Here is an 18,498-nt window from a genome sequence, read left to right as displayed (position 1 = left end):
GGAAGAGAGTTCTTATAGAATGTCACCTTTGAGAAATAATATGAGATGCATTTATAAGCAATTAAGCACTAATCTCTGTGGTCACAGCAGTCCTGTGCAGACACACGTGCTGACTGAACAGGAGACTAACAAGTACACTTACATCATTCATCTTTATCTGCAAGCCCCATTTCTACCAAGGACATGTGAACTGGGTATTGTTCATCTTCATATAATGTCACTATCTGTTCTGGTGCCTGAGCCTAAAATTGAAAGATAGTTATCAGAAAAACAATGTACACACCTGTAATGTTGTGGTAACACACCTATAATCCTAACACTCAGGAGGCAGAAGCAGGAAGTTCACACAACAACAAAAACCAACACCAACAAACAAAACACAGTACTGTCTTTGGTGCCCTTTCCCTCCCCGCTCTGGCTGCTCTCCTAGGGAGGAAGGCACAAGACTCATTCATACTCTATTTTCAGAGGGCAAACCTAATGGTTTCCTGCTAAATCCTATTCCTTCCATTCTCCTCTGCCTAGATAGTCAATAGTCTTACTATTTTAGAATGTAAAGGTTTCTTTACATTCTATACACCATATACTTTATCTACTATGTAGAGGCTAAAATTGGGCTGTTATTCATAGAAGTAAAGAAATGCATATTTGTAATAAATATTTGACCTGTCTGTATTTTTTCACTTATTTAGAAACACCTTTCATGAACTATGTATATGCTAGTGCACAGATAACAGGACTGTCCAAAAGCATTTTCTAGTAATGGCCTTGTCTTGTGAGTTCATTCCTGTGGAAGGCAGTATACAGGATTCTTTTTTTTTTTTTTCGGAGCTGGGGATCGAACCCAGGGCCTTGCGCTTGCTAGGCAAGCGCTCTACCACTGAGCTAAATCCCCAACCCCAGTATACAGGATTCTTTGTCCTAGCACCTGACAACACAAAGGAGGGAGGCAGGCAGGCCTGAATACCAGTTGCAAGGACCAAGGTTAACTCACAGACACCTTCTATATCATCATCCCAGCCCAGGGCCATGTCAAGGAGGAAGTTTATCAATTCTGGGTTTTATAATATTGAGCTAGAACCCAGAAACAAATTTGTGTGTGTGTGTGTGTGTGTGTGTGTGTGTGTGTGTGTGTGTGTAAGGATAAAAAAAATGTTCAGTTCTAGAATACCATGCAAAACTAGGTTCCTGCTTGCCTGTGGGACACTATTGTACAACATAAGTTAAAAAGAGATTACTTTTCCATCTGGAGTTTTTTCTAAAATATTTTAAACTTATCTAATGTGTATGAGTTCTTTGCTATCATGTATCTAAGATCACCAAGTGTTTATAGTACCAGCAAGCTCAGAAGAGGGCATCTAATCCCAGAACTGGGAGACTGTTGTGAGCCACCAGGAACCAGACTTGGGTCCCTCTACCTCTAATCCCTGAGCCATATCTCCAGTTCCCACCTGCAGCTTGGAAACAGGTCTAGCCACCTTACAATGCAAGCCTCTCCAGTGTAGCTCCCCTAGTTTTCAGGGTGCAGCTTGTGTGTCACTTTCTGGGCCCTGCTTACTTAGTGAGTCACTTGAGTACCTACTAACACGTTTCTTAAGCAGCTTTCCAGGTCTCTTCAGATGAAAACAGTCATTTTTATATCTCCCCCGCCCACAGTTACCTATACCTCTAGTGTACTTTGAGTCTACCTCAGATCAGTCAATGGTATGTATGCTTGTTTTCATTACCTTCAAAGTGTTTGGATTATATAAGCATATTTATTACTTTATATTACTCAATATGTATCACTTTAGTTTGTTAAAACTAGTTTTTTCTTTGGTAGGTGTGACAGGGCCCAGGGTGATGACTAACTTGTGGTAGTTAGTAGAATTCCATCCCAAGCCCCAAATAAAAACATTTTAACTTGTCTTCAGACTTCTAGAGTCCACATAGCTTTATATGCTTTAACTATTATTTTTTAAGTAGAAGCAAAACACTTTATGAAGTTAATAGGGCTTATGGAAATAGCTTTAAAATGGTTTGGCTAATTAAGACATAGTTACCACAGAGGAAGCATAAAGTTGTTTCCCTTGGAGACAGTCTATCATAGTCCACAACGCCTCCATGCTCCACCTGGGACAGTAGGGTATTCTTGTTTTTCCTGAGTCACTCAAGGGAGGTTTAAACCCTGCCAAGAGCACCTTTATGGCTTGGGCTGGGTACTGCATAAGCTGAATAGGAATCTGACGTAATCTGTTACAAGAGAGTGATAAAATGATCAGAATGCCATGATTTAAATCTCAGTGAAAGCTCTATTATATTACTCTCAGTAGAACACGGGAGGAAAGCTTCATGATACTGGATTTGGCAAAGATGACATAGCCAAAAAAACTCAGAAAAGCCAAAACCCCTTGGGCACTGTTAGTGATGTACAGTTGTGGGAGTTCCTTAGGTAGTAAAAACAGAATGTGGCCCAGCCAATCCAGCCAATCCCATCTCCTGTTTACACTCCAAACACTGGAAGCAGGGTCTCGAGGCGCCCATATGCTTGTGTTCACTACAGTCTTGCTCAGAGTAGGAAGAAGTAAACATCCCAGCGTCAGTCAGCACATGAAGAGTGTCTGAGGTTTGACAGACATGTACAGATAACTGCCTTAGGAAGTGACCTGTGGCATGTGCACATGGGTGAACCTTGAAGACTAGGCACAGAAAGGACAGAAAGTGGGCTAGGTGAGGGTGAAATGGATCATGGCTGATGGAAGACTTTCTGTGTAGATTGATTAAAAATGATTGGAAAATGTAAAGTTCAATAATACTGTGAATGTATTTAGAAGCCAATTAATCTAAATAAATACTGAGTATATCTACATACTAAGATGGTGAACCTTATGCATATCTTATCAAGATTATAAACCCATGCTAAAAATTCCTAATTTGGGGGCTCAAGATCAAGAGGTTAGTGGTTAAGAGCATATACTGCGCTCTTACAGAAGACCCAACTTTGAGATCCAGCATCCATGTTCGATGGCTCACAACTCCCTGTAAGTCTAGCCACATGGGGATTTGATATTTATAGCCTCTACATAATTAATAAAAACAAATGTATTTTAAATACTCAATCTGGGCTGTGAGACAGCTCAGCGGGTTGGTGGTTTGCTGCTAAGGAGCCTGAGATCTGGTTCAGTTCTAGAATCCCATGTGGTGGAAGGAGAAAAATAACTCCAGGAGATTTCATTTACTTTTTATTTTATGACATCATTGTACACATTCCTCTCTAGAACAGGGCATGGAAGAGAACACACATTAAGATTAAAGGGGTGCATTAGCTGAAATGGAAAGCAGATGCAGTTAGAGACCCTGTCTCCAAAAGCAAGGTGGGGAGGAATAGAAGACACCAGTATTGACCTTGGACCTCTGCATAGGCACACACCCACAAAGAAATATATACCACACACATAAATATGCCTTAAACAGCATCTTATCCCACTTTTTCTTTCCCTTTACCTGTTTATTGTCAACTTCTCTGTGGACCCATAATCAACAAACAATACCAGGACAGATAGAGGGTTAAATTCCTTAATGGAAACAATTTTTGCTCTATACCATAAACCATCAGCATATTCTGCAAGGCAAGGCATCTCTGGAAAGGCAGACAAAGGAGACAAGTGACAGAACTGTTACTGGTTGTCTTCCACAATTTTAACACAAAAAGTACAAAGAAATGTAGAACCACGTGGTCACTACACAGAGCTGACTATTGTGGTGGCTTCTCTTTTTCCTCCCTACATTTTATCCAGCTTTCTTATTAATGTCTAAGGTTGCTCTGAGGAAAGGCAGTTGCCCACCCTCAGAGTTCCTAGGTGCATTTCCACACAGGCGACATCACATTGCCAAGGGCTGGGGATGAAGCTCATAGGCAGAGCTCCTGCTCAGCACGAGCAGAGCCCTGGGTTAGATGCTCAGTACTAAGAATGAAAACAATCTTGGAGGCGTTGAAGTACCCAGACGTTACTTTGTGCCCGACTATGATTTCCCTGGAGGTATGAATGAGGAGGGATTTTTCTTTCTGGGCTGTCAGTGTGTACACACAAAGCCCATCTACTAAGTTTTCTCTTATACTCCTTTGGTAACTATGAGGCCTATGTGCACAGTGCCCTTCCAATTGCTGCTGATGCACCTGACGGGTACCTGCTCACAGTGCTTCTGTAAAATGCTGAGGAGGAGAGGGTGCTGCTCCATGCTGGGAAAGGTAAGAGAAGACCTCCAATAAGGGAGACCTGAGCAACAGACTTCAAATGTGCTAGACAGTCAGAGGGAAGAACACTCCAAGCAAAAGGATCTGTAAGCAGTAATCAGCCAAAAGCAGTTATGGCCTATTAGAGCTTATTAAACTAATTAGATCAGGCGAGAAGTTCGACTGACATATTTTTCATTTGTTTAAACATACTCTGATACACAAGAATAAAGATAGCTCTGTATAGGGCATGTGGACCACATTACCAAACACACTAAGAACTCGCCAAGGGTGAGTGAGCTCAGACTCGTATCTGTCTGTGTTCCAGACACTCCGCTAAGGACTCCAGGTGCTGAGTCATGTAGCCTGATGCTGAGTTCTCCACGCTATTATATCCAGACAGCCCTGAACCGTCAGCCAATGAGCCTCCCCTTCCTGGGTATCCCTTCCCACCAGAGGTATTTAATCCCTGCTTCACCCTGAATAAAGTGTACGCATTCACACCCACCATCAAATAAACAAGTATGAACAAGCAAGGGTCATCTCAGAAAGCTGCCTGGAGAAGGCTTTCAACTAAAGAGCCCAGCCTAATACTCTCCAGAAAGGCTTTCCCTCTTCTAGCCTCTCCGGTACTCTTGGCCTCCCTCTCAACCAGACCTGATTCCCCCAATCTGGGACTCACTTCCTCTTCCTGCCTGAGGGTGAGCTTAGACTTCATACCTGTTCCTGACTTCTCCTCTTAACCCCCTCTCTAGACGATACTCTGGTGATGCCTGGGTGCCCAGAAAGGAGACCAGGAACCACCATGGACCTGTTTTGGACTTTGCCCTGCTTCCTGGCAGTGTGCCAGTGGTGTCCAGGCACCCCTGGTAGAGGGAAAATGTAAGGTAGCCCTATGCCCCACACAAAATGTGTAGCTATGATTGCCTTCAGGGGCTGTCAACAGCAAGCGGGCACACTTTCCTCAGAAGAGAACCGCAGCAGTTCAGTAAAGAAGTGAAGAACGATTATGAAGGACACTAAGAATGTTAACTGATCTTGACAAATCATCGCAGCTCGAGCCTCTACTTCCAAAGCTGTCATTTTAGGTGATTTGTAGTTAAAGTCATTACCACTGGAGTCTGAAAGTCAACGGTCACAGTTTGAGCTAGTGGTAAAGCTTCAGACTTAAAAACAATGTCTTTATGTGACTGTACCCTCAATTTCCAACTCACCAGAGTCATGCAGAGTGGAACTGTCCCCATAGGAGTGGTAAGTTCCTTAACCCACTTGGGTCACCTTGCTAATCTAGAAAATGTGTGTCTTTAGAATTTGGAGCTCATACACGTGATGCTGAGGAGAGGAAACTCCAGTTAACGTTATACATAGCCCGTCGGCCTCCCTGTGGTGTTGATAGAGGCAAATCTCACCAAGCTCCCAGGCACTCAGAACACAGCATACCTGAGCTAAAATCCGTGAGGGGAGGAAAGGTCTCCACATTCTTGTTCAATCTCTGCAGTGCTTCCTCCAGGCTCTCAGACTCCGGCTCCCAGCTGACTCCACTGTCATCCGTGTCACCATGATTGTTAAGCTGAGTACAGCTTTCTACAGAGTCCAGGCAAATATACACCTACCCGGGAGAGGCAGGGGAGAAGGGAAACCAACCTTGCAGAGTCTGACATTTCTGGAATACACTTCCAGCCAGAGCCCAGTGACCCTGGTCTCCTGCTACATAGCCCTGTACAGTGCTCTGTGCGTCCTGCCATACTGATCTTGTACCAAGAGACCACATGGAAGTGACCGTGTGGCTGTGAAGACTGGCTGTAGAGATGGGAACCAGGAAGGCAGTCTTGTAGCAATCCCTAAAAGGGTCCTAGAGCCAGCATTGGGCCTTCTGGACATGTCACATGAGTATTTACTTATTCTGAGACAGGGTGTCATGCAGCTGACCTTGGCCTCAACTCCTAATCATTTGCATCCACCTCCTGCGTTCAAATTGCAGGTATGTCTCCCCATGCCTGCCAATGTGACCTTCAGAAGTGGGGTCTGTAGCCCCATCTGAACCTCGGCTGTAATATCATGTACTCTTGAGCTAGACTCAATCAAGCAACTCTCTGGTTTTTGACCCTAATGTGCACTTTTAAATTAAAAATTATTTTACACATATTATGGGGGAGGCACATAGGTATCAGAGCACATGTGTGGAGATCAGTTTTCTCCTTCCACCGTGTGGGTTCTGGGGATCGATCTCACACTATCAGGCTTGATACGGGATGCACTGAGCCATTTTTCTAGCTCCAGTATGTGGTGTTCTAAGCTGCTAAGTTTGGAGTAATTTGTCACATAGCAACAAATAATACAAAAATTATACAAACATTATACAACTAAGAGAGGTCATCTAAAGCATGTAAGTAGGCACCCCCCCCCACCCCGCTTGCCTGTTCCCTTGCAAAGGCAAGGGCTGCCAGTGCTTCCTGATGCTTTCCCCTCACCTTCTTGTCAGCCAGGGACATCAACTAAATTTTCTTTAGTGCATTTATTCAATCAATAGTTACTAATTGACTACCATATATCAGGTATTCCCTAGGTTATAAGGATATAATAAAGAAGAGACTAAATCCCCATTTTCATGGACTTATTACCCTCTAGAGAGGAAGGCAGCCAAACACCATGAATAGGACAATGTGGGAAACAGCTTAAGAAACTCAGAAAATCATGGAGTAGGGAAAAGCACTCGAGCTTGGTGCAGGGAGAGACACAGGAGTGAGATTCAATGTTTCACAGGGAAAAGATCAACTTAAAAATATAACTAATCTGGCAAGTAGGATATGCTCACTTGGGCTATACATTTGGGGCTGGACAAAAAGCTCAGTGGTTAAGGACACGGAGGGCTGCTCTTCCAGAGGACTCAGGTTTGAATCCAACACCCATGTGCTGGTTTACAACAATCTATAACCCCACTTACTGATGATCTGCAGCAAATTCTGACCTCTGAAGCAAAACACTCATAAATAAAAATAAATTTAAAGTAAACATTTTAAAATTAATCTCAGGCTGGAGAAATGCTCAGTGGCTTAGAGTAGCTGTTGCTTTTCCAGAGGACCTGAGTTTTATTCTCAGTACCCACAAAATGACTCAAAGCCATTTAACTCCAATTTCAGGAGACTTGATGGACCTCTTCTGATTTCCATGGGCATAAGGAATGCATGTGGTGCACACACATACATGCAGGCAGAAACTATGAATACATTTACATTTATAAAAACCTAAGCACTCCATATAAACATGTGGAAAAGTAATGGACGACAACTCTGGGAAATCAGCAGGGGCTTAAGAAACACCAGTGTCCTGAAGTACTACCAAGTGTCTGAAGACCTAACAGAATGGGGCTAAGTGGAGGCCACCTATCCCCACTGTCGAGCTAGAAAGATGGACAAGAGACAGTGTTTGAGACGGAGACACCTGCAGTGTCCCTGAGCCTTATTCCCAGCCGGCCTGGCCCTGGCGCGTACTTCATCAGGTGAGACGATATGCTTCACTTGCACCGCATAAAGCTCCTCTGGTGGAGGCAGAAGTGAAGACAGATATGGTGGTAAAATGGGAGCCTCCATTTCAGGCAAAAGCAAGTCCTAAAACACCACACAAAAAGTTTAATTTTAGAATACCAATCATGAAAATTAACATAAAACTTTATTATGGTGTCAACTTATTCAATTACCACGAACCAAGCTCTTCTATGTACCAAATACCAAAAAACAAAAACAAAAAAACCAAAACCAACCAACCAACCAACCAATGGTCACGAGCAGCAGGTGGGATGACTCCTGGTCTGTGGCAGGGGAGACATGGAGTGTGGTTGACAAGTGCTCAAAAGTGGCACTTATTAAGAGTACTGGGATGCTGAATGAAGTACAGACGGATGCTGAAGTACAGAGGGACAGTTCTCCCCCCACCCACCCACCCCCTACACACAGACACACACAGACACACACAGACACACACACAGACACACAGACACACAGACACACACACACACACACACACACACACACACACACACACACACACACACACACCTTTATTTGAGACAGTGCCTTACTATGTAGCCCAGGTTGGTCGGGAGTTCACAGAGATCAGCTTGTCTCTGCCTCCCAAATGCTCGAATTAAAGGTTTATATATCCATGTGGGGCAGGGGAGGGGGACTTATTCCACTGCATGTATTTGCTTTTGTAACAGGTAGTTACTGCATAAGAAAACTAAAATAACACATGAAATGCTCACAAGAGGTAAGTTAAAGTAAGACGGTTCTTAAGTTCTATAAAGTATAAGGGAAAAACAAACGCATTCAATTCTCAAGAGGCTCACGGGAATCAGCAGTAAAGCGAAGGAGTGTACAGTGTAGGTGCAGGGTATCTGCAAAGGCCAGCAGTATCTTTCTCCTTAGGAATGTAGTAACATAAAAAAGTCATCATAGTCAACCGTGTAGGTTACTTTGTTACTGTTTAATATTTCCAAGTGGGGGTAAAATATCTAAACACAGGAAAGTTTTATATAAAGTGGCACCCATTTTGTAATTTTACTTTTTACAAATTAAGAACCACTTCACATTTTATAAACATAGAAATGAAACTGTGCCAAGAAGGCTTAACTCCTCCTCGGGGTATAGTTCAATGGCAGTTTGCCTAGCATTTGTGAGGCACCAGGACCTGATCACCACACCTTAAAAACCAAGTGACAGAAAAACTCTTCCGGAATCAAAACTGATGCAAAGGACAAAAAGGACAAATTGGGTTTCATTAAATTGAAAAGCTCTGGAAGCAGTGGTTGTGGGTTGGAGGAGCGAGGTTTGGAGCAATGGCTCAGTGGTTAAAGAACACTCACTGCTCTTGTAGAGGAACTGAACTTAGTTCCCAGCACCCGTGTTAGGTGACTCATAACAGCCTATGACTGCTATAGCTTTAAGGGATGTGATGTCCTCTTCTGGTCTCTGAAGACATCTACACTCTTGTGCACAAACCCACATAGGTACTCACACACATAATTAGAATAATAAAATCAGTCTGCTGTAATAAAGGGCAAGCTATAGATTGGGGCACTCAGCACTCAGGAGATTGAGGCAGGAGGACTACTATAAATTTAAGGTCAGTTTAAATTACATAGGGATGCCTAGGTTAGCCTGGGCTACTTTTCAAGGACTTGTTTTACAAAACATACCAAAAAAATGTCAACTCACATCTGAAAAGAACTTGTATATAATATATATGAAGAATTCCTACAACTAGAATAAAAAAGATAATTGAACTAAATAGTGAATTTGAATTTTTCTAAAAAACATTAAAAATATTAACCTCATGGGAAAAGTTCAACATTACTAGTCATCAAAAAAAAAAAAAAGATAAAACACAATGATAAGCTATTTGACGTGTAGCCTAAGATGGGAAAGAAAAGTCCTCACCAATGCGGAGGATACAAAGAAACCTGCACACCCTGATTTGTGGGCACAGCAGTTGACGTCACTGTGCAGTATGGTCTCAAGCTCCTTGAGGTCTCAAACCTACTGATCATCAGACTGAGCATGTTTCCTCCTGCACACCCTGAGGAAGCTTACACAAGCTGATACATAATGCTCGTGGAAAGTAGTGCCCACAGTCACACTGTCCCTCAGCAGGCAAGTGAATGGAGCCTTTGCTTGATATTGAACAGAATCCAGTACTGCTACAAATTACATGCACAAGTACTGGCAACAGACTGAGAGGGCTGGTGAGATGGCTAAGCCCATACACGTGCTTATCTACAGACTTGATGGCCTGAATTTAATCCCTAGGACCCAGATGGGGAAGGACCTAATTGACTCCCTCAAGATGTCCTGTGACCTCCTCATGTGGGATATGGTATGTGCATACCTCCTCCCAATAAATAAATATAATAAAAATAAGAACTATTATTTTTAAAAAGAAAGAAAAAGGTGAAGGGAAAAGGAGGACAAAGGAGCAGGCTGTTTGACTTCCCTGAGTAGGAAGACGCACAGACTGAGTGTTTACCAAACACGGAGGTTGGGAGGATGGAAAATGACGTTTTCCTTTCTTTTTAGCCTGCTCTTGATTTAGTGGCATTAGCTGCACAACTCACTGAGTACTGAGTCCAATGAATTACACGAATTTATAGTATGTAAATAGTAGCTCGATAGAGAGGACATGAGAAGGAAATGATTCTAGATTTTCACCTTTTAAAGTATTCTTTTAATGAAAAGATGTGGCTGGGCATGTGGCACCACCTTTAATAGCAGCACTTGGAAGGCAGAGATAGGTAGATTTTGGTGAATTTGAGGCTTTCTGGTCTACATAGTTTCTTAGTGAGACCCTGTCTCCCATTTGTTCTTAATTTACTTTTTAGTCAATATGTGTGGTGAGCAAGTGCAGAGGGTGGGCATGTGTGACAGTCAGAAGACAACTCCTGAGAGCCAGGCCTCTCCTTCTGTCACCTGGTTCTGGGTATTAAACTCGGGTGTCTGCTTGGCCATGAATCTGAATCAGATCCTTTCCCCTGATGAAAGGCTTTAAAAATATCTGAGTTGTAACTTACCTCAAATCTTATTTTCCAGTTTTCATCTTCGTACTTTTTATTCTGACCTCTTGGTTTCTAAAATAATATAATATTATTCATCACTAAAAAGCTGCTTTTATCTACTAATGAAATACTGCTTTAAGGCACGTATGTACATACTGGCATTCACATAGCTTTTCAGATTAACACAGGAATATCTATTATTTACATATTCTATTTATATTCCAATTCCAAGAATCTAATTTTTTCTGAACATTTCAGTGGTGATTTCCTACCCTCCTCCTTAGTTCTAATTAAAGCAGAACCCAGAGGGAGAGCTAAACAATCTTTATAAGCACTTTTCATGAACACCCCTATGCTGTAAGGAAACAGTTGCAGTGAGGGTTATAGGCACAAAGTGACATCACAGCTTTTCTGTGACAAGACATGGTTGTCCTGTTAGTTACGTTTTGAGATAGGGTCTCACTGTGTGCACTCTGTAGCACTGACCTTGCTATTTAACTAGGCCGGCCTCAGAGAGTCCCACCCCGCGGTGCTGTCTGCACCACACTGGCTCCCCACCGCTTCACTAAGGCAGTGCTGTAAATGAACCTTGGCCGTGAAGCAGGACAAGTTCCCTACCACTCACCTTACACCCAGCACAGAAAGCTTTTATGTTGACATGAAACTCAGTATTTTCTTGCAATCTGCTGTTTTCTCAAATAATGTATTAATAATACTAAAACCCCACTGAAGGCTGATGAAAGGACTCAGTCAGTAAAGGTGCTTGCTGCCAAGCTTGATGCCCTGAGTTTGATCCCCGAAACCCACATGATGGAAGGAAAGTACCAGCTCTTGAGAGTTGTTCTCTGACCTCCACACATGTGCTTCAGCATCCATAGGTGTACACACATACACCCAAAATAAATAAAATGCAACTTAAAAGTTAAAAAGGAAAGGAAAAAACAAGCCTAACAATTAAACCGTGACTCTTGACAAACAATCTTGTGATATGTCATTGTGCACAGATCTGAAGTTTTTAGCAGCTTGAAGTATGAAATACCAAAACCAATGAAGGCAAAATCACCAAGCCTGGGAAGATGGCTCAGTTGGTAAGGTGCTGGCCCTCAGGTTTAGGCCTAAAGTTTAATCCTGAGAAGTCATATAAAATTCCAGGTGTGGTGTGTGTACCTGTAACCCACTGGCAAAGTGGAGGTGGTCTGGTCTGCCAGCCTTGTCTATTTGTTGAGCTCCAGGCCAGCAGAGAGAGGACACTAGTCCTCTGCTCCCCACACCATGTGTACACGCAACCTTCCCACCCCAGGCTACTGGAACAAGCTTTCCTAAGGCAAACTCAGTGTGGGGATCTAAATGCCCCACGGGAATGTAAATAAGTTACAAAGGTTCCATATCCCTTATATTGGACACCAGAACAAATCCGATTTTTTGTTTAGATTTGGGGTTATTTATGCCAATATTGGTCAAGCATTGCTAAACTGAATAATTTGAAATGCTGTAAGATCTGAATGTTAGGTGACTCTGGCAGCACAGGCCTGTTAAAGCTTATAAAAGGTTGTGGTAGAGGATTCCAGGGTGCAAAGCCAGCCTACAGAGTGGGCTGAAGGCTAGCATGGCCAGACCCTATCTCAGAAGCAGAGGTGCTCAGGTAGGGCTCAGTGGCAGCATTCTGCCTAGCATGCATAAGACAAGACTGTAGGTTCTATCTCCGGGGCTTAAAAATAAGTAAGAGGCCAGAGATATGGCTCAGCTGTCAAAAGCACTTGCTTTGTTGGTAGAAGACCTGGGTTCAAATCCTAACATCTGTAACTGCAGTCCCAGGAGATCTCACACCCTCTTTCTGATGCCACTGGGATACTAGGCATGCATGTTGTCCACAACTACATGTGGAGACAAGACATTCATACCATAAAACAAAAATTAAAACAATAAAACATTTAAAATCAAGACAACACTCCTACTTATTTTCTGAGTTAGAGTCTTATGCAGCACAGGCTGACTTTAAATTTATCAGGCAGTTTAAGGATGACCTGGATCTTCTAATAACACCATTTCTACCTGTAGATGCCGGAGTTACAGGCATGCTCCATCATGCTCAGCTAAAACTTGAATGCTAGTTCTCAGTATCTTTTGGCATTCGAAACATCTTCAATTTTAGATAATAATATTTTGAATTTTGGGTTTAGGGACATTATCTTGTAATACATGGCTTCTAGTTCAAGTCAAAAGACATTTTAAGTGGGGACAGAGCCTTTTACGGGCATAAAATTTTATACAGATTTTATACAGTGTACCTCATGTTCAAACTCAACAACACTAGCTAACATAATCTTTATGTCTGACTAGTGTAGAAGGCAGAGAAACAATAATAGAAGTTTATGTAAATGAAATGTTTTCAGGACACATAACGCACGATAATTCTTTTTCAAAAAAGAATCGAGAAATTCTTGACTTAGACACCACCCCCCCCCAATAGGTCAGGTCAGGTAGGTAGGTCACATTCCAGACCTGCAGAATGTGGTGGCATCTGCCTGTGATCCCAGAAGCCTGAGGGATTTAAGGAGGAACAAGGATTAGGATTTTAAGGCTGACTTGAGCTACAGGAGACAAGCAACAGACAGAGTGTGACATTTTAATTAGAATCAACTAAAGTGTACATTATATAGGAAAACAGTTCACTTACTTCTTTAAATATCTCCTCAGTATGTTCAAAAATACAGTATTTATGATAGGCCATAAAATAAGAAAGTGACATCCCATCAAAATAGAGATGGACAGACAACTTCCCCCATGGATGGTCAGGTAATTCCTATCAAATTCAATAATGAAGACAGTTACTGCAAACACTTTACTTGGTGCCTAAGATTTTATAGTCAGCAAATACGAAACTGGGTTTCTGACAGCAGCACAGTTACACAGCTTGAGTAGTGACTCACTGCAAAGAACCTTCTCCTCATATTTTGCAGACTATGAAGCAGTAACGCATACTTATGTAAAACATACTTGACTTATGTAAAACATACTTGCGTATCTGTGTCGGATTTCCTAGTTACTTACTAGAAACTACAGATGGGTCATCCTTAGATGATACTAATTTATACTAAGAGCAGGTTAAGAGGGGATGAAATGAATTTTAACTAAAAATCTCCAAAATGGCAGGAGCCAGAAGAAATCAATGTTCTCAAAAGGGAGATCATGATGATGCTTTAGTACGGACGACACGGTCCACACACAGTGACCGTGCACGGGCATGTCCGCAGCTGGTTATGCTGACTTCATCTTTGGTAATCCCCTCCTCATTTCTATTTCCACTTTTCTCCAAATGCAGATCCTCATGGAGGAAGGCGAAATGGTTTTGGGTAGCTCCATCTGCGTCTGTTTCCTACCGACAGTCATGAAGGAGCCAGGAGTAAATACTAGAATATATTTTGTGTCAGATCCTGTGTGGCAGTGTTGGCTAGGGCCTCACAACCACATCTCTGCCACCCCTTCCAAACACTGCCACTTACACGTCCGCCCTTGGTACCTTCTCCCACAACAGCATGCCCTGTCTTGCCACACCTTACATTTTTGACTGTAATGTCACCTGGTCACTGTGACAGCTGCATCTCTCCATACCAGAGTTCTATGCTGCCAAGGCCTTATCTGCCTGTATACTCTAGACGTCTCTGAGGCCACTATACCTAATCTTTTTTGTGCTTTCCACCATGGATGTGGAGGCTCCACAGGCATGGTTTTTGACTGTTTTGCTCATGCCTCAGTAGCATTCCTGAGCCTGGAGGAGCATATTTAGGCAAGGCATGGAGTCAAGTGGGCTAAGGAGCACTGAGCATTCACAGTCTGTAAAACAAGTGGTGGCTTTATTGAAGGCTACGTTGTAAAGAAAGCTACCTTGACTCTGTAAAAATTAATTTCCACCTTACATTAGGAGACTTGAGGATTCTTGGAGTAACTAGGTAAGGACTCTTACTGCCAACCTTCCAGCTTAGGTGGATACTGTGGCTCTTGAATACAGAAATATTTTCCTAATTATTTTCTTCTCTCCTGCCGCCAGGCCTCCACCAGTTGTGGGCTAGCCTTATTACTTCACCGCTCAGCTTTTTATGTCATAGGGCCACTCTTGTATTCTACTCAGCATTCCTCCCCTTTCTAGCAACCTCTATCCTTCTTCCAGACTATTTCCTGAGCTGTCCCAGGATGCCTCTGCTTCCTTCTCAGGACTGTCACGTCAATTCTTTCCCCTGCCGTCCGTCCTGCTGTGTTTGCCTTCCCATCAGTCTCCCGGCTCACTCATGCTGTTTGCAGTATGGATGGTTTGCTTCACTAACTAGGGAAGGACTCTGAGGCTAGGGACTGTGACATGCTCTGCTAGGGCTGTCTGCACCATGCACAGTGCTGTATGACAGCTGATACCACATCAACAATGTCATACTGCCTGCATTTACGTAAGGAAGTAACTATTAGTGACAAATCTTTCAATCATCCACTTTAAAGCTTATGAAACGTCTCAGCAACTTGTTCAAAATTAGGCTTGCTCAAAACAAGCATAGGAACCAAAATAGCAATGTCTTAGATGTTAACAAATAACTTATATTTACATGTGAACATCATATATAACATGGCCTGTCATAAAAATAGTCTTCAAATTACTTCGTGGCAAACAGTCTCACCCAACTATGTTTTAAAGTCCACTTACCATAATGTGAATGTCCACCTCTCTCTTGGAAAGCAGCTCCTGAAGCAGCTCTATGGCATCTGGCTGCCAGACATTCCCAACCTGTGTGTAGTGAACACACACACACACACACTTCCATAACGTGTGACCAAGGAAGAATAAAGTAAGACACAAAGAGGTAGCCATAAGCAGGGAGCTCTTGGTAGCAGAACTAAACACATGAGCATCACGGGCGGTCAGCAAAAACCATCTGTAAAGTGTCCTATTTGGGGGCTGCAGAGATGGTTCGTACCTGTGAGCTCTTCCTCCTCTTTCAGAGTACTGGAATTTGGTTCCCAGCATACATGTTGGACAGCCTACAGCTACCTGTAACTGTAGCTCCAGGACATGGACTCCCCTTCTGAACTGTGTGGGTATTCATACTTATGTAAACACCCACACACCAACATGCATATATTAGAAAAAGACAAGACATCCTTTTTAAAACTCCTATTTGTCTGAGTTTCTCCATATTGTACTCAACATCTTATGCTTTCAAAGCATAAACTAAGGTGGGGGATGCAGCTTAGCTGGTAGAGTGCTTGCCTAGCACACATGAGGTCCTGGATATATATATATACACACACATGTATATATATATACACACACACACACACACACACACACACATATATATATATATATATGAATGATATGAATAAGCTGGTTACTCACAGGTTTTATACACTATAATATAATTTTGTAGTCTTCCTCATTAAAAGTCTGGAACTGTCTTTTACTTGTAAGTATTTTTAAATTTTGTATTGGGGGGTGGAGAAAAACCTCAGTGGTTAAGAACACTTACTGTTATTCTAGAGGATCTGGGTTGGTTCCCAGCATACACATGGTGTCTAACACTTGTCTCTAACTCCATCTACACGGTAGCTAAGGAGCATCTATAACTCCAGTTCAGGGACTCTAGACTCCATCTCTGGCCTCTGTGAGCACTACATGCACATGGTATAGTTACACATATGCAGGCGAAACACTCAGCTCAGACCCATTAAAAACAAAAACAAAAGCAAACCCTTAGCCAGGTATGGTGACGCATCTCTTTAATCCCAGTGCTTGGGAGGTATAAGCAGGAGAATCTCCATGAATTTGAGGTCAGCCTGGTCTACAGAGTGAGTTCCATGACACCCAAGGCTATACAGTGAGACCCTGCCTTTAGAAAGATACAGAATAACCGCCCCCCACCACCAAAAACTTAAGAGAAAAATTTGTATCACATTTGAAGGGGACTTAATTAATGCTCTAATTTCTAAAATATAAGACAATATTTAAAATTACTCACAAACTACTATGTGCTCACCGGTAAAGTCTGATAGAGCTGACAGGGAATACAAAACTGGGGTGTGTCGGGATACAGCAGAATGGGATAGAGATGGCACTGTGGGATCTTCTCCGTGAACCCGTGGTCTAAGTACTGTACCTACAACAGACCGAGCAAAGTCTTGGTTAAAATGCATTACTAAGGGCTGGATGATAAAGGGGATTTCCTAGTTTTAAAAAGTTTTTTACTTGGTGGTGGTGGCGGCGGCGGTGGTGGCGGCGGGGGCAGGTGGGCTATGGATGACCACTGAAGAGCACTGGCTGCTCTTCCAAGCCTAGCACCCACGTGACGGCTCACAACCTGTCTGTGACTCTGGCTTCAGGGGATCTGACACTATCTTCTGGCTCTGCTGCATACACATGGTGCACAGACCACATGCAGGCAAAACACCCGTACAACACCCGCTCTTTCTTCCTCCCTCCAAGACTGAAGACCTGAGTTTGATCCCTGGTGTGCATATAAATGTGAAAGGAAAGAATTGACTCCCCAAACCGTCCTGACTCCGACATGTGTGGCAGGAAGCATCCTGCCCCACACACCCACTAATGATAAACATTTTAAAGCTGAACCGAGTCTTCAGGTGGCTCTAAGTGCAGCAGCAGCAGGACTGCCACAAGTTCAAGAACAACCTGAGTTACATACCAGCCATGGCTCACTAGCAAGATCCTGTCTCAAACAACAAACAAGTGAGCACAAAGGAGCAGAAAGGCAAGGGCCTGTGCCTATAATCTCAGCTCTCAGGAGGCAGAGGCAGGAAGGTTTGGACCTCAAGGCCTGTTATGCTACACAGTCTGAAAAAGACAAAACAAGTTGAAAGGTTGCACCCAACGGCAGGGCATCCTAGCACTCAGGAACTGAGGTAGGTGGATCACTATGAGTTAGAGGCCAGCCTGGTCTACACATTTAGTTCCAGACCAGCCAGACCTGCATATTGAGACCATGCCTTGTAAAAGAGGGAAAGGAAGATCCCACACACATATTCTGGAAAGATAACTATTAAGATTTGATTATTTTCAACAAAAAGGAAAATATATATTCTCTGATTTCAGAGAATGAAATTTCATTGTTAAAAGAAGTGTTCATACAGGTAGCCTGTAAGTCAAACATTTTAATTATTATTTTTAAAACTTGGGTATTAAAGGTTGGTAAGATGACTTGGCAGGTTAAAGTGCTTGCTGAGTAAACCTGACATCTGAGTTCAATCCCTGAAACCATGTAAAGACGGAAGGAGAGACCTGACTCCACAGAGCTTTCCTCTGACTTCCACATGCAGACAGCAGTGCACATGAGACCACACAAGTACTACACTAAACAGGGCTGGAGAGACAGCTCAGCAGGTAAGCACATGCTCTTGCAGCAGCTCTGAGTTAAGATTCCCAGCACCCACACCAAGCAGCTCACAGCTGCCACCTGTAATCCCAGCTCCTGGGGATCTGGCTCTGCAAACACGTGCACTCACTTGCACATGTCCACACACAAACACGTGTATAATTTAAAATGTAAGTTTAAAACCCAAACCAAAACAATTGAGTATTAAATTCCTCAGCTAGCTTTCTTTTGAAATGCTTTACTTTTGATAATTCAATTGTTAAACTATCTTAAAAATAAGAAGTAGTAATAAGATTTCTCGCTTGCTTGTTTTTTGAGACACAATCTCTCTGTGTAGCTGAAGAAAAATAATGTCTGTCCAAATGTTT

At 42.7% G+C, this 18,498-nt stretch overlaps 1 protein-coding gene across 1 annotated transcript in view; it reads right to left on the bottom strand.

The window, feature by feature from the left end:
• The window catches only part of Rnf17 (ring finger protein 17), a 138,014-nt gene that overhangs the window by 447 nt on the left and 119,069 nt on the right, over positions 1 to 18,498 (bottom strand). Inside the window, exons 28-36 of the mRNA NM_001191685.1 lie at positions 16,781 to 16,900; positions 15,451 to 15,531; positions 13,438 to 13,563; positions 10,776 to 10,832; positions 7,705 to 7,821; positions 5,654 to 5,822; positions 3,484 to 3,619; positions 2,043 to 2,232; positions 143 to 242 (exon numbers count right to left, since the gene is read on the bottom strand). Coding sequence (NP_001178614.1) covers positions 144 to 242; positions 2,043 to 2,232; positions 3,484 to 3,619; positions 5,654 to 5,822; positions 7,705 to 7,821; positions 10,776 to 10,832; positions 13,438 to 13,563; positions 15,451 to 15,531; positions 16,781 to 16,900 — 1,095 coding nt within the window. The 3' untranslated portion in view covers position 143. The remainder of the gene's footprint in view (positions 1 to 142; positions 243 to 2,042; positions 2,233 to 3,483; positions 3,620 to 5,653; positions 5,823 to 7,704; positions 7,822 to 10,775; positions 10,833 to 13,437; positions 13,564 to 15,450; positions 15,532 to 16,780; positions 16,901 to 18,498) is intronic.

This window comes from Rattus norvegicus, chromosome 15 (genome assembly GCF_021556685.1).
Source record: "Rattus norvegicus strain SHRSP/BbbUtx chromosome 15, alternate assembly SHRSP_T2T, whole genome shotgun sequence".
Lineage (NCBI taxonomy): Eukaryota > Metazoa > Chordata > Mammalia > Rodentia > Muridae > Rattus > Rattus norvegicus.
Note: the sequence above shows the minus strand (reverse complement) of the source record. Positions and strands in the feature narration are given on the sequence as shown.